General features: G+C 42.5%; 2 protein-coding genes across 3 annotated transcripts; one reads left to right on the top strand and one right to left on the bottom strand.

Annotated features, from left to right (window-relative positions):
- Positions 1-59: 59 nt before the first annotated feature.
- On the bottom strand, positions 60-1,012 carry Sf3a2 (splicing factor 3a subunit 2). Its single transcript, XM_017160913.3, has one exon. It carries the CDS (start codon positions 902-904, stop codon positions 116-118), a length of 789 nt encoding a protein of 262 aa, XP_017016402.1. The 5' UTR covers positions 905-1,012; the 3' UTR covers positions 60-115.
- A 432-nt stretch (positions 1,013-1,444) lies between these two features.
- On the top strand, positions 1,445-12,065 carry LOC108070459 (microtubule-associated protein futsch). 2 transcript variants are annotated; one of them, XM_017160939.3, is made up of 11 exons: positions 1,445-2,115; positions 3,371-5,598; positions 5,677-9,063; positions 9,118-9,449; positions 9,604-9,857; positions 9,925-9,979; positions 10,046-10,236; positions 10,303-10,790; positions 10,851-11,013; positions 11,080-11,271; positions 11,338-12,064. In XM_017160939.3, exons 1-11 carry the CDS (start codon positions 1,710-1,712, stop codon positions 11,859-11,861), a joined length of 8,220 nt encoding a protein of 2,739 aa, XP_017016428.1. In that variant the 5' UTR covers positions 1,445-1,709; the 3' UTR covers positions 11,862-12,064. The 2 variants fall into 2 exon arrangements, with proteins under 2 accessions (XP_017016428.1, XP_070141183.1); XM_070285082.1 differs by having other exon boundaries at positions 3,371-9,063; positions 11,338-12,065.
- Positions 12,066-12,563: the final 498 nt, after the last annotated feature.

Below are 12,563 nucleotides of genomic sequence, written 5' to 3'. Positions count from 1 at the left end.
TCCAGCAATATTTTTTCATTTTCCTAGCTTAAAAACATCAAATATACTAAGCACTTGAGTTGTATTTAGTAGAAATTGTTTATTCTTGCATTTTGTGGATATTTGAGGATATTTCTTACATAGGCGGCGGCGGTGGAACGCCGTTAAACATGGGATGCATGGCGGCGGGCCGCGGTGGTCCTGGCATTGGGAATCCTCCGCCGGGTGGTCCCATCGCCCGATGCATGTTCGGCGGTGGCGGCGGCAAAATCTTGGGCTCAAACTTGAAGGCAAACTGCAGGAAGAACTGCTTGGTATCGCGATTCCAGTGCGTCCAGAACTTTCCTTCGCTCTTCTCCACCTCCCGCGATGGCACCTTGAACCCAATGGTCTCATACGGCTCGGAGGCGAACAGCAGGTACTGCCACTTGCGGTCTGGTGGCTCAATCTTTTGCTCGTAGGCGGACATGAAGCGATGCCGGGGTACAATGTTATCCGAAATCTCAGGGTAATCAATTTGGAAGAGCAGCGACTGCTGGCCATTGCTGAGTTCTCGCTGCTTGGTTACCCTATAACCAGGCCGTCCGATCTTCACGAACTTCTTGGGTTCGACGCGTGGCTTTTCCGGCGCCAGCAGTGACGAAGGTGCTTCCTTGGCCTCCTTGGCGGCTCGGCGGGCCAGGTTCTCCTGATGCTTCTTGCCCTGCGTGTGGGCCAGGTAGCTTCCCTCGTTGTTGTGCAGCGTCAGACAGAGCTTGCACTCGTAGGAGCCCAAGTGGTTCTTCATAAAGTAGGGATCCTTGTTTAGATCAATCGTTTCGAGGGCGAGCTGCCGCAGGCGCTCCTTCCGGTCGCGGTTCGTTTCCGACCAGGAGGCCACGCCTCCGCTGCCGGTCTTGCCACCGGCACGGTTCTGGAAGTCCATTCTGCGTTTCTTTTACTTAATTTCAGCTAAAAAAAAAAAACGTTTTCGCGTTGGGATGAAAATTTTAGGAAAGTTTTTGTTGGTGGTGTACAGAATAGGGTTGTCAACACGCCTTAAGGCAGCTAGTGGTGGAAGTGTGCTTAAGAACGATAGTTTACAGTAGAAAGTGTCCGATATTTTATATGAGATATATTAATAAATACAATTTTTAATTAAAAAAAAAAACAAAATTCTGAAATAATGGGAAATTGCCATATCTTGCAGTAAATTAAATATGGTGTATAGTATAGTAAAGAGAATGGTCGAAAAAATATAGAATAATATATTATACAGAACCGTCCGTTTATCTTCTGGATAAATAATATTACCTTGCTAGGGTATAAAAATATGGATATAATTAGTTGAATAAATTTGATGTTCAATAACTTTAATTAAATTTTAATTTATTAAATCAGGTATTTTCAATATTAAACACCCCATTAAAGGTATTCTTCTGGAGTTCTAAGGTATTTTTACCAAGCGAAGTGCGGCCACACTGTGATTTTAGTTGCACATGCTTGAATCTTTTTGTCAATTTTAAAAGCAAAAAAGGCCAGAGCAAAGTGAAAAGTCGAACAATTGATAGTGTCTGTGTATTATTTTAAACAAGAAAAAAAGGATTATAAAGAAAATTATTTCCTAGCTGACGGCAGTATCCAATAATCGACGACGCCCACATTGTGTGTGTGAATCAATTCAATTTTCTTGCAACATTTCCATGGAAAACTGTGCGGAAGGCTAGAATTCTTAACGTGTAGCATCGACAATGGACCCCAAAATGGATAGCAAGAGGCCGGAGCTTGGCATCATGGGTCCACCGCCAACAGTGCCCCATTCCAGCAACAGCAGGCCAGATGCTCATCCGCTGCCAGCGTCGTCGTCGTCGGCAAATGCCAGAACTGCAGCACCGCCCAGGCGGATAATCAAGACGATCAATTTGGATTTTAAGAAGCTCAAGGAAGCTGGGCTGGACAGGAAGCTGGCGGAGGTGTTGAGCAAGCAAAGTCCGGCTGCAAGGGCGGGAATACCACATTCGCCCAGTAGTAGCAGTTCTTCCTCTGTCGCTACGCAGTCTTCGTGTACGTCTGCGGCGACGATGACGGCGGCAGCGGCGTCGGCAGAGGCAGCATCAACCTCATTGCACTCGCAACATCAACAATTGCATCAGCCTGGTAAAAAATCGTTTCTTTTACATATATTTTTTTAAACCATGAGAAACCGTTAGCACGCTTTGGTCTTTGACAAATATTTCGGAGAAGCCTTGAATGGTTGTACGAGTTTGGGACATAGGGCAGCGAAATGTCTCGATGGCGCAGCTGCTTGCGGCGGCGTCAGATAATCAGTAGCAGCGAGTTTAGTTCGATTTTTCTCCCGAGTTCGGATCCCGTTAAGGGAGGGAGTCTTTTTTTCTTCTAGTGTTTTATTTTTACCTTTAACTTTTATAAGATTTCCTAAAATTCTATTACATAATTTGGGTATTAACTGAGTTCATTGAATCGGTTAGATCGGTTTGAGGAAACATGATTTGTATTATATTTAGTACAGTTTATATATTTAGTAGTTTAGTTAGTCTGAGATAAATGTTGTTCTATTGTTATTAAAAGAAGTTCTTCAACGTTTTTTTTAATTTAAAAATAAAGATGTCAGGAATGTTTCAAAAATATTGCTGAACATTCTAGGGTTAAAGGCGTAAGGGAATTTAATTTACCTTGCAAATTCAATGTTTTTTGTTATTTTATTTAAGGGTTAAAAGAGATATTATGGAAGAGTTCTTTATCGGAAATATTTAAATTTTAATAAATAGTTTTTATTAAAGGTAGTAATTTTGTTAATGTTTTTTTTTCTTTTAATAAAGTAAGTGAAAAAAAAGCTTAATAGTTTTTGAGGAAAAAAAAAAAAACTTTACAAGAGTTATGTATTTATAAAATAAGAAATTCGTACACTTCAATTCTCGTGCATAGATGGATTAATTTTTTTTTAAATCTCCACGCCTCAAACTTACTTCAAGTGCCACCTTTGACACAGCGGTTTATATTCTTTCGATGGCGCAGCCTGTAAGTGCGCGCGTCAAGTGAGGTTAAGACCGCTTTTTGGCCCGAGTTCAAATCCCAGTGCCGGCCCAACTCCAATTTTGTTTAGTTGAGCTCTGATGGTGTTTGTGTTGTTTTATGCTTCATTGATATTTATTAAATGTTTGTATTAAGATGGTCAACATGTGTTATTTAATATATTTAAGCTAATTGGTTTTTACATTTAATTACTTTTTGGGTTAAAGACTTCTGTCAGGATTTTATTTTTAGCGCGACATGACATCATTTATCATTTACATTTTTGTATATATATTTTATTATAATTTATGCATTAAAATTATATCATCAGCCTTTATTCTTACACTAATATTTACTTATATATTTTATTGGTTCACAGAATTGCCGCAGACCGCAGTAAAGCGAATTAAGATCTCAGATAGTATGGAAAAAACAGTGCCCATTCTAACGCCGCCGGTGGCCACAACGTCCTCCAACCTGGAGCGTACCATGCACGTCAAGGCTATGTTAAAAAACAGGATTCTTAATAAGTGCATAAACACTTCCACCCAAATACAGCAGCCAAAGCCAATGCCAGCACCCAAGATCCCTCCAACAGCTGCCCAGGGCTCCGCTCCTCGGAGTGGAGGAAGCAGCAATGCAGCTACTGCTGCTCCCACTAGTGGAGCTTTCACCATCCCCAAGGCCGATCTGAGTGTGCGACCAAAACACCCACCATTGCTGCTTAATTTGGTGAATCAATTGCCCAAACACCGGACCATGTGCATGACCACCGATGACATAGAGTTGAGGAACCAGCAGGAGCTGCTTCAGCAAAAGGCTTTTGAAAGGCATCCTCCTCCTCAACAGAAGCAGCCAAAATATCAGCCACAATCTTTGCACATTTCTATGCAGAAATCATCACAAAATACGCCACATATTCCCATACAAAATTCACTACAAAATCAGACACAATCTCCGAAAATTTCTATGCAGAAATCCTCGCAAAACCCACAACATAATCCTATCAAAAATCCGCCCCAGGCTCCAACACCAATTGCTGCAGCAAATGAATTGCTTTTGCCTCCTCCAGAGGCCTCAATAATTTCCCAGAAAAGTCCCTCGCCACCACCCTTGATTGTGCTGGAAAACAAGGTATTGGCTCCTAATGAGAAGATCGACTTGAGTAACTTGCGATTGCCAAGCAATACTAGTATTGTGGCCACTATCGTGAAGACGAAGGCACAACCCCTTGCCCAGACAATCATTAAGGGTGGCAAGGTTATAATGAATGCCAGCAAGTTTAAGGTGCCGCGGGAAAAGCTAGCCGAGATGGCCCAAGAGATACGTAATCAGGCCAAGCAGGTGAAACAGAACACACAACCGGAAGCAGCAGGGGATTCTTCCACTGCAACCACAAAAATACCTACTACTATTCCTAAAGAAATCGATCCAAAACAGCAGGCAAGTTTTACTCAATCCACTGTTGAAGCCACAGATTTAACAAGCCTTACATCGGGAAAACCTAAACCTATGTCTTTAAAAAATACAAAAATGAATACTGCTACAGCATTGGATCAAGAAGAGCTTCCTCAAGATGAAAACACTGAATCCAGCTATATGGACTCTTCTGTAAATACTCCTGAACAAGAAACACCCAAAGTAGTGATAAACACAGAGGCAAGCTTCTTGGACTTGCCCATACACATTTCTACTGACAGAGTACCAAAGGAGTTGAATAAGTCGGCAGATTTTGAACAAGAGAAACCTAAGAAACCCACTTCCACTTCATCACAAGAGATCCCTAAATCATCAGCGACTGCAGAAGCATCATCACCAGTTTCCAAAGTCCAATCAGCTGTGGATTTTATAGCCCAACTAACTGCAGAGCATTCCTTAGATGAAAGCAGCTTCATGGAGCTCTCGCCGGAAGAGCAAAGCTTGAATGCTCTGTTTGGTGGCTCTTTTACTGGAGTGCCGACTCAAAATGCAGAAAAGGAAAAGGAGCCGGCGGAGGAGGTAGGTTCCTTAAAAGTAACAAGATCTTCTCCCAAGAAACTATCAGAGGAGGAGGAACTACCCATTGGTAAGATTATGAAAATGGATGATATGGATATACTGCATGCCACTTTGGATGTCAAAAGCGATAGCACCAACATACTACGCATCAGTCCAAATGCAATTAAGCTAAGGAGCAGCGTGGATCAGTCTGGTATGGAGTTACCAGCGGCAACCTCAACAGAGATTGCAGTTCCGACAACAAACGAGGAAACCCTTGTAGTTGCAACATCAACTGATAAAGGTGACCAAACATCAGGGCCTGATATGTCCCAGAAACCTGTAGCTGAAGAAGCTTCAAAAGGGTCTCTGGAAAACCAGATTAAACCAGTGACTGATTCTGCTAAGGAAGTAAATCCCCCAGCAAAACGACTCCCCCTAAGATCCAAGAAAGCCAAAATTAATTTAGTGCAACGCAATAAAAGGCCTAGCATGCCAAATAAGTTCTTGGATTCAAAGAAAACCAAGCTAGACGGCGTCGTGGAAAGCGGTGAGGAGGCAACAACGGCGATTATGGATCACAGTTTGCTGGAAGAGATTCGTCCAAGTGCTGGCGTCCAAGGAATCGAGGTAATTGTATATTTGAATAATCAAAGGTCAGAAAGCGTAAATCTTAATATAATTAGTGTTAAAAACAATACCAAACAGGTGCCAACTAACGTAGAGCAGGAAGTCAGGGAGTCCGAAGGTGAGCAGCAAGGAGTCAGTCAGTCCAAAGAAGATAAGGAGCAGCAGGGAGTCAGAAAGTCTAAAAATGATGAGGAGCGCCAGGAAGTTCGAGAATCTAAAGATGATGAAGAGGGGCAGGAAGTCAGAAAATCTAAAGCTGATGAGGAAAACCAGGAAGTCCGAGAGTTTAAAGAAGTTGACGAGCACGAAGTCAGAGATTCCAAAGAAGATGAGCTGCAGAGATTCATAGAATCCACAGAAGATGAGCCCAAAAAAGCTTCCAACCCAGCAAAAGATACAAAAACTAAAACCCAAACTGATACCCAAAATTCTGCTAAATCCTCCATAGAACGTGATCTAACCCAGCTCTATCATCCACCTAAAATGCCCAAAATGAAAACCAATAAAAAGAATAATAATCAGGAAGCCCTGGAGCACACACAAACTGCAAAAGCACTATCTATAATCGAGATTCTTTCTCAAGAGCAACCGCCGCCGCAGGGCGATGCTAAGTTGCCATTCCGAAAGGAGTCGCCCACTGAAGTTAATCTGCCGGAATCCACGGGAATACAAAATTTAGTTACCCACCTGACAGCTGAGAGGGTGACACCACAGACCAAGAAAAAGCTATCGACATCTCCCCCCGATTCAGGGGAAACAGCAAAAGGAATGCCACGTAAGAAACGAATGAAAACACGACCTGTTCTCAGCAAAAGAACTTCGGCAAGGAAACAGGAAGAAATTGGTCCAGAGTTTCTACATCCCATTAGTCCGAATGCTGGAGGAGGTCGCATTCCCACCTCTAGCACCAGTGATGATGATGGTACTGTGTTTCTGGGCTTTAATAACAAAGAAGAGAAGCGTTCCAAGACTCCAGTGCGCAGCAAGCGAGTGCGGCAAATGAGGATCAATGAAACCGACATCAGTGACGATGCTACTCCCGACTACGATGAGACTGAGGAAGAGCAGCAGAAGCCAGTGGATAAAGACATTATTAGTAGACGTAAAGATCAGGTGTCTGACTCGGATAGTAGTGATTGTCCCATGGATTTCGGTGATAATCCCACTAACGAGGATACAAGTCTTGATACAACGCTAGTATCAATAGAAGCAGAAAGTTCGAAACAGATAAAGTGGGATGATCTTAAAGGTGCAAGTAAAGAACCAATCTTGGACGCAGCAAATTTACCCGAACAACTAGAAGCTCTCAATGAGCCAGAACAGTCGGAAACTGTGATAAACGAAATAGATTTAACAGTTGATTATAGAAGAAGCAGCAGAAGCAGGAAGAGTTCAAGGAAACCATCCCCCACAGCTAAAAAAATTAATTCAGAAGAGCCCTCTACAAGCAAAGGAGCTTTGAAAATAAGTGAAGCTAAAGAGAAACTACTAACAAAACCTGGATCTGTAGAAGGTTCGACTCCAAAGGCGGGCGTGCAAACCACAGTAGAAAAAGAGTACAACTTGGTATCTAATGAAATACAGAAAGAGCTAAGAGATGTGGAGGAGTCAGTAACATCTACGAAATCCGAAGGAAAGCGTAGATCTCGCTCAAGTAATGCCACTGACTCAAATCAAGCTGAAGACTCTCAAAAAACTGAAAATAACTCTGAACAAAAAGAAGACAAGTCTAAAATTCCTGAAGCACAAAAAGAACCTGTAAATACAAACGAAAAACGAATAACTCGCACCGCCTTAGTTTCTAAAACTGTGATAGAAAAAAAAGAAGAAATTGTTTTAACAAATTCTGAAAATTCAAATGAAAAGCGAGCCTCGAGACGCCAGACCAAATCAAACTCCTCAACTTCTGAAATTACTGAACTTGTTCCAATTTCCAAACCATCGGAACACAATGAAGCCATAAAAACCAGAGCAAGTCGTCAGTCTCGTAGTAGAACACCAGCTCAACCAATTACCAAATCAGACAAAACCGATACAGACACAAATACTCAAAGTGAACTGGAAGAACTTAAAGCTACCGAGGAACCTAGTTCCAGTAAAGATGCAGGTAGTTTTAAGCGCCAGATGCGGAATAGAAAATCAACTGTAGCTCTCGTGGCCAAAGATGAGCTGAACTTGGATAAAGAACTAAAAAATACAGATTCACAAAACCCACAGGAAGTTCAAGCTGCAGAGGAACCGGAACACAGCCTAAATTCAAAGCGTAAGTCTCGCAGTAGAGTAACCAAAATAACAGATTCAGATGTTGGTAAAAAGCAGAAAAACACAACAAGTCAAGTAGGAAGTCAGGAAGAAAATAAAGCTGCAGAGAAACCGAAGACAGCTTTAACTTGCGAAGAAAATAAAGTTTCAAACCCTAAAAATGTTGATGCCACAGAGGATGAGGAAAAGCCTGGCAGTTCCATAAAATCCAAAAGGAAAAGGCAATCCCGAAATACACCAGTTTCCAGACTTGTTGCTGCCGAAGAGATGGAGCCAACAGCATCCTTAGCGGATTCTCAACCCGCAGTGACCGCTGCTGATGATGTAGAGTCTCGCCTTAGTTCAGTTCCACAGGACATAGAAGATGAACCTGCTCCCTCAGCTCCAAAAAGGGGCAGGAAAAGCAGCCTAGCTAAACAGCCACAAAATCCAAGCGAGACTTTGCTAACAGGAGAAGAAGATGACACCGAAACTGCTGGTCCTTCAACATCCAATAGAAAAAGAAAGCGAGATGCCGATACAGAATCAACTGAGGCCTCCAAAAAACCAAAGACTGATCGTTTTGTTCCTCAGGGCTTTGATATACGCCTGCTCCTCATCCGCCAACGGGAGCAGTTAGACAGTGACGAAGTCCTAACAGACGAGGGCAAGGGCCAAGGTCCGTTACAGTGCGGCTTGTGCCTGGCACGCTGCACCGCAAAGGATTGGCAAACCCATCTAGGAGAACATTATGGAGTGGGTTGGCGTGTCGGCGAGACACCAAACGTTACTCGCGCCTGGGTCTTAAAAACTATGAAGCAGTATATTGAGAAAAGCGGCGAAAAGATAACTTGCCGCCTCTGTCAACGACAATTGGGTTCGCACACGGGTATGGTTGTCCATCTGGAGGGCTGTGGCAACAAGAAGCGCGTGGAGTGCGATCTCTGCAAGAGATCCTATTCCAAGCTCTCCTTTCCCGTGCACAGGCAATCCTGCTCGAGCCAGCAGAAGAGAAAAATAGAAACTGGCAGCTCCTTCAATCTCCGCCTGCTTCTCATCCGGAAACGGGAGCAGCTGGACAGCGAAGAGGTTCTAACTGAGGAGGGCAAGGGCAACGGTCCGCTGCAATGCGGCTTGTGCCTGGCACGCACCAACAAAGTAAAGTGGCAAAGCCATTGTGAGGAACACTATGGAATCGGCTGGCTTGTCGGAGAAACACCAAAGGTAGGTTATGAAATTACAAAATAAATTCAAGCCCTAATTATTTGTTTTACCCAGAACGTCACACGCAGCGGAATAATGCTCATGATGAAAGCCTACCTGGAGGAATCCAAAAAGAAGCTAGTATGTCGGCTTTGTGACCATCGACTGGGCTCTGCCTTGGGAATGATGCTGCATGTGGAGAACTGCGGCAATAAGCAGCGTGTCGAGTGCGAAATCTGCCACCGATCATACACCGCACTCACGCTTCCAAGTCATTTTCGGGTCTGCTCGAGGCGTCAGCAGTTAGCAGAGACATCGATGGTTAGGGCTGAGGAGCAGAAGATAGAAGATGCTGGCGAAAAGGTGTTTAGCAATGCAGGACGCGCTAAAAGGAAGTCCACAATCAAGTAAGATGAGAAGAAGAAAAGGATGTTACCACATAAAAAAATATTATATTAAAATGGAAATAAATTATTTTGTATTATATATATTATATTATATATATTTTATTATATATATTTTATTATTTATTAACACTTCCAATATTGTGTTTCTTTACAGGGCTGAAACGAAGCTAAAAAAAATAGGTGAACACACTTCCGGTAAAAACGAGTTCGATGGCAGCGATTCCTCCGATTACGATATGGCAAATGACAAGGAGTCATCCGAGGAATACGATTCCGAGGGAGTTGATTCCAATGAAGACTCCATTAGCGCCGAGCAGGATGGCAGCGATTGCGAGAAGTCTAAGCGCAGTAAAAAACGGACATGTAAAAGACGCCAAGGGAATCTCGGCGAACAAGCAGCAAAGCCTTGTAAGTAGAATAATGTCTATGAGTAGGATTTAATATTAAAAGTCGTTGTATTTTTTATATATTATAGTGTTCTTACGTGAAGAAACTGAAAAATCTAGTTCAACCCATAAATGGAAAGAATTGTGAGTGAAACAAATGAACATTTGTTTGCAAAATTTGTTTAAGGCTCCTTAAATCCTTTTTTTTAGCTTGCAAATCAATTATTCAGAAAGTCCTTTGTATTGCCACTTTAAGCCTGGCTACTCTACGCTGTCTCCGGAAGATGCCCATAGATTGCTGCCCTCCAAAGAGTCAACATCTGTACGCTATGCTTATGGCAAAGCAAGCCAGGACTCGGATTGGCAACGTTTGGCACCTCTTGAAGGTTTCAACAAAGAAGGTAAAGTTTAGTCTAAGAAGAGCCACATTCAAATATTCAACTCTTTATATTTGAATCTTTATTCAGGCGAATATGTGGGTTATCTAGGTGGTCCGATTAGACAGCTGGCCTGGGTGCCGTTGCCCTCAGATACCACAGATCAGTATTTGCTATGCTCCCTCCGATCCAGAATGAAATCCTTTGCACGGCATTCGAAACTAAAGCAAGAAGACGGCCTCTTGATGTTGCTCAAATGTACGGAGGGGTCCTCAAATCAAAAATCTTGGAACGTACGTCCCCAGCTTCATTACGGAATACGCGTGCCCAATGGACCGGTTCATAGCTTCGCCTTCTTGCCCAGCGGTGGCTACGACAAGGCCACAAATCGTTTGGGCCTGTTGGCAGTGGCCCATGCCACCAGTGATGTCCACATCTATGCTTTGCCTCTGGAGCTCAAAGATGAGGAGAAAAATGACGAAAATGTGGTTATACAATTGGAGAATGTGATTACTCTGAGTTTGGATGTGGATCAGCCGTCTGATGAAGATCAGTGCACAAAGATCTGTTGGTCGGAGGTAAGAGATGGAAGTTTTTGAAATAAGATAAATGAAATGAAATTTTAATTATTTTCTCAGGCTTCCGGACACAATTTCTTGGCCACCGGCTATGCAAGTGGTCATATAGCCTTCTGGGACATTGGCGATAAGGAGAGCATTAATTGCTTCAGGCGGAATAAAGAAGAAGTCTATACTTTTGTGCCTTCAAATACCCTATATTTGGGGGAGCGGAATATCCAATGTAAGCTGCCACAGTAATAGCTTTAGTTATTCCTTATTTTATTTACTTTATTTCGATTCTTTCCAGTTATGGAACTGCATTACGATTTGAACGGAACACGTTGGCTAGCGGTTGGCACTTTAGTGCGTAAATTTCTGGTCTACGATATTTTGAACTTGTCGCAACCTACGACACTGATGCAAAGCACCTGGAACAATATATATTTAGCCACATTTACTTGGTCCCCTGTTAGCGAGGCGATAGTCCTGAGCAGTACCCGTAAGCTCATTAGATTATTTCCTATTAAAACAGCTTTTAATTATAATTGTTTATATTCTCTAACAGACTACAACTCGCGCGCTATATTGCTCAATCCTGCGAGCATTGAATTCGATTACCGAACCCTGGACAGCACCTTGACAGCGAGTCGTTCCATGCACACGAATTGCCAGCAGAATTACATGGTGTTGGTAACTGACATTGGCGACTTGGCCTTCCTCGATGCCAAGGCCATTACGCGTGGGGTTCATCTGTCCAAGACGATGATCAACTACCGGGCTGTATCTACCACTAAATTGCAACATTTGGGCGATGGGAAGCCGAATCAAAAGGATGTAATCAGCGCAGATGAATTCCATAGTGACTATGGTGTGCAGATTAATCCTCTGGTCGAAGCGCATCCGCAATCTGCCCGAAACTGCCCATACCTGGGGGAGAAGCGTCTCCCCAGCAATCCTCACTCTCTGGCCCTAACCCGAAACAACTGCGTTCGCTGCAATTGGAACTCCTCGGCAAACTCGTGGGTGGCCATGGGCGCAGAACATGGCCTGCTGCGCATCCTCAACTTTGAGCGAAATAAATTCTTCTAAAGAATTAAATCTGGCATCTGAACAAGCACCATCTGAGATTATAAAATATTTTTTTACTTCCTAATCCATAGTAATAGTAATTATAGAAAACGGACTGGCTGAGGGAGAGTTAAGCTATGTATTTCGTTACTTTTAATTTATTTTTTTAGCTGTTGGAAGATTACATACATTATAAATTTTTTATATGAAGTTATTGTTGTAAAATAAAATATACCTTTATTATATAATTAAAAAATCGTATATAAAAGAAATTATGCTCTTCAAGTTTACTTAACAAGTAAAAAACAACATGAAAACTTTGGTGGGAAATATGGGATTATATATAAAATAAAAACACAAGAAACGGACTTTAACCCATCACATTTTAAAGTTTTTTTTTACTTAAATAATCCCTGGTGTTTTTCTGAAATCTGAGAAGAGCAGCCTTTTTGGGAGAACTTAAATCATAGTAAGCTCTGTTCCTTTAGGCTAGTCAGACTTCTATCTCCGCTTTGAGATATACGATTCCAAATCGAAATCTATCCAAGACGTCCAAAATGAATCCCAGCAGTGAGTCAAAGGATACCGCTTCAGAAGCTGATTTCGCCGAAATAGAAAAATTGCGGAAAAGAATGGTGGCTTTGATGCAGCGTATGGATCGTGTGCTGATTCCCTTGAAGGCCATGCAAAACGGCATAATGCCCGGCGAGCCAGATTATCCTA

This window comes from Drosophila kikkawai, chromosome 3L (genome assembly GCF_030179895.1).
Source record: "Drosophila kikkawai strain 14028-0561.14 chromosome 3L, DkikHiC1v2, whole genome shotgun sequence".
Lineage (NCBI taxonomy): Eukaryota > Metazoa > Arthropoda > Insecta > Diptera > Drosophilidae > Drosophila > Drosophila kikkawai.
This window is presented reverse-complemented; position numbering and strand designations above follow the sequence as displayed.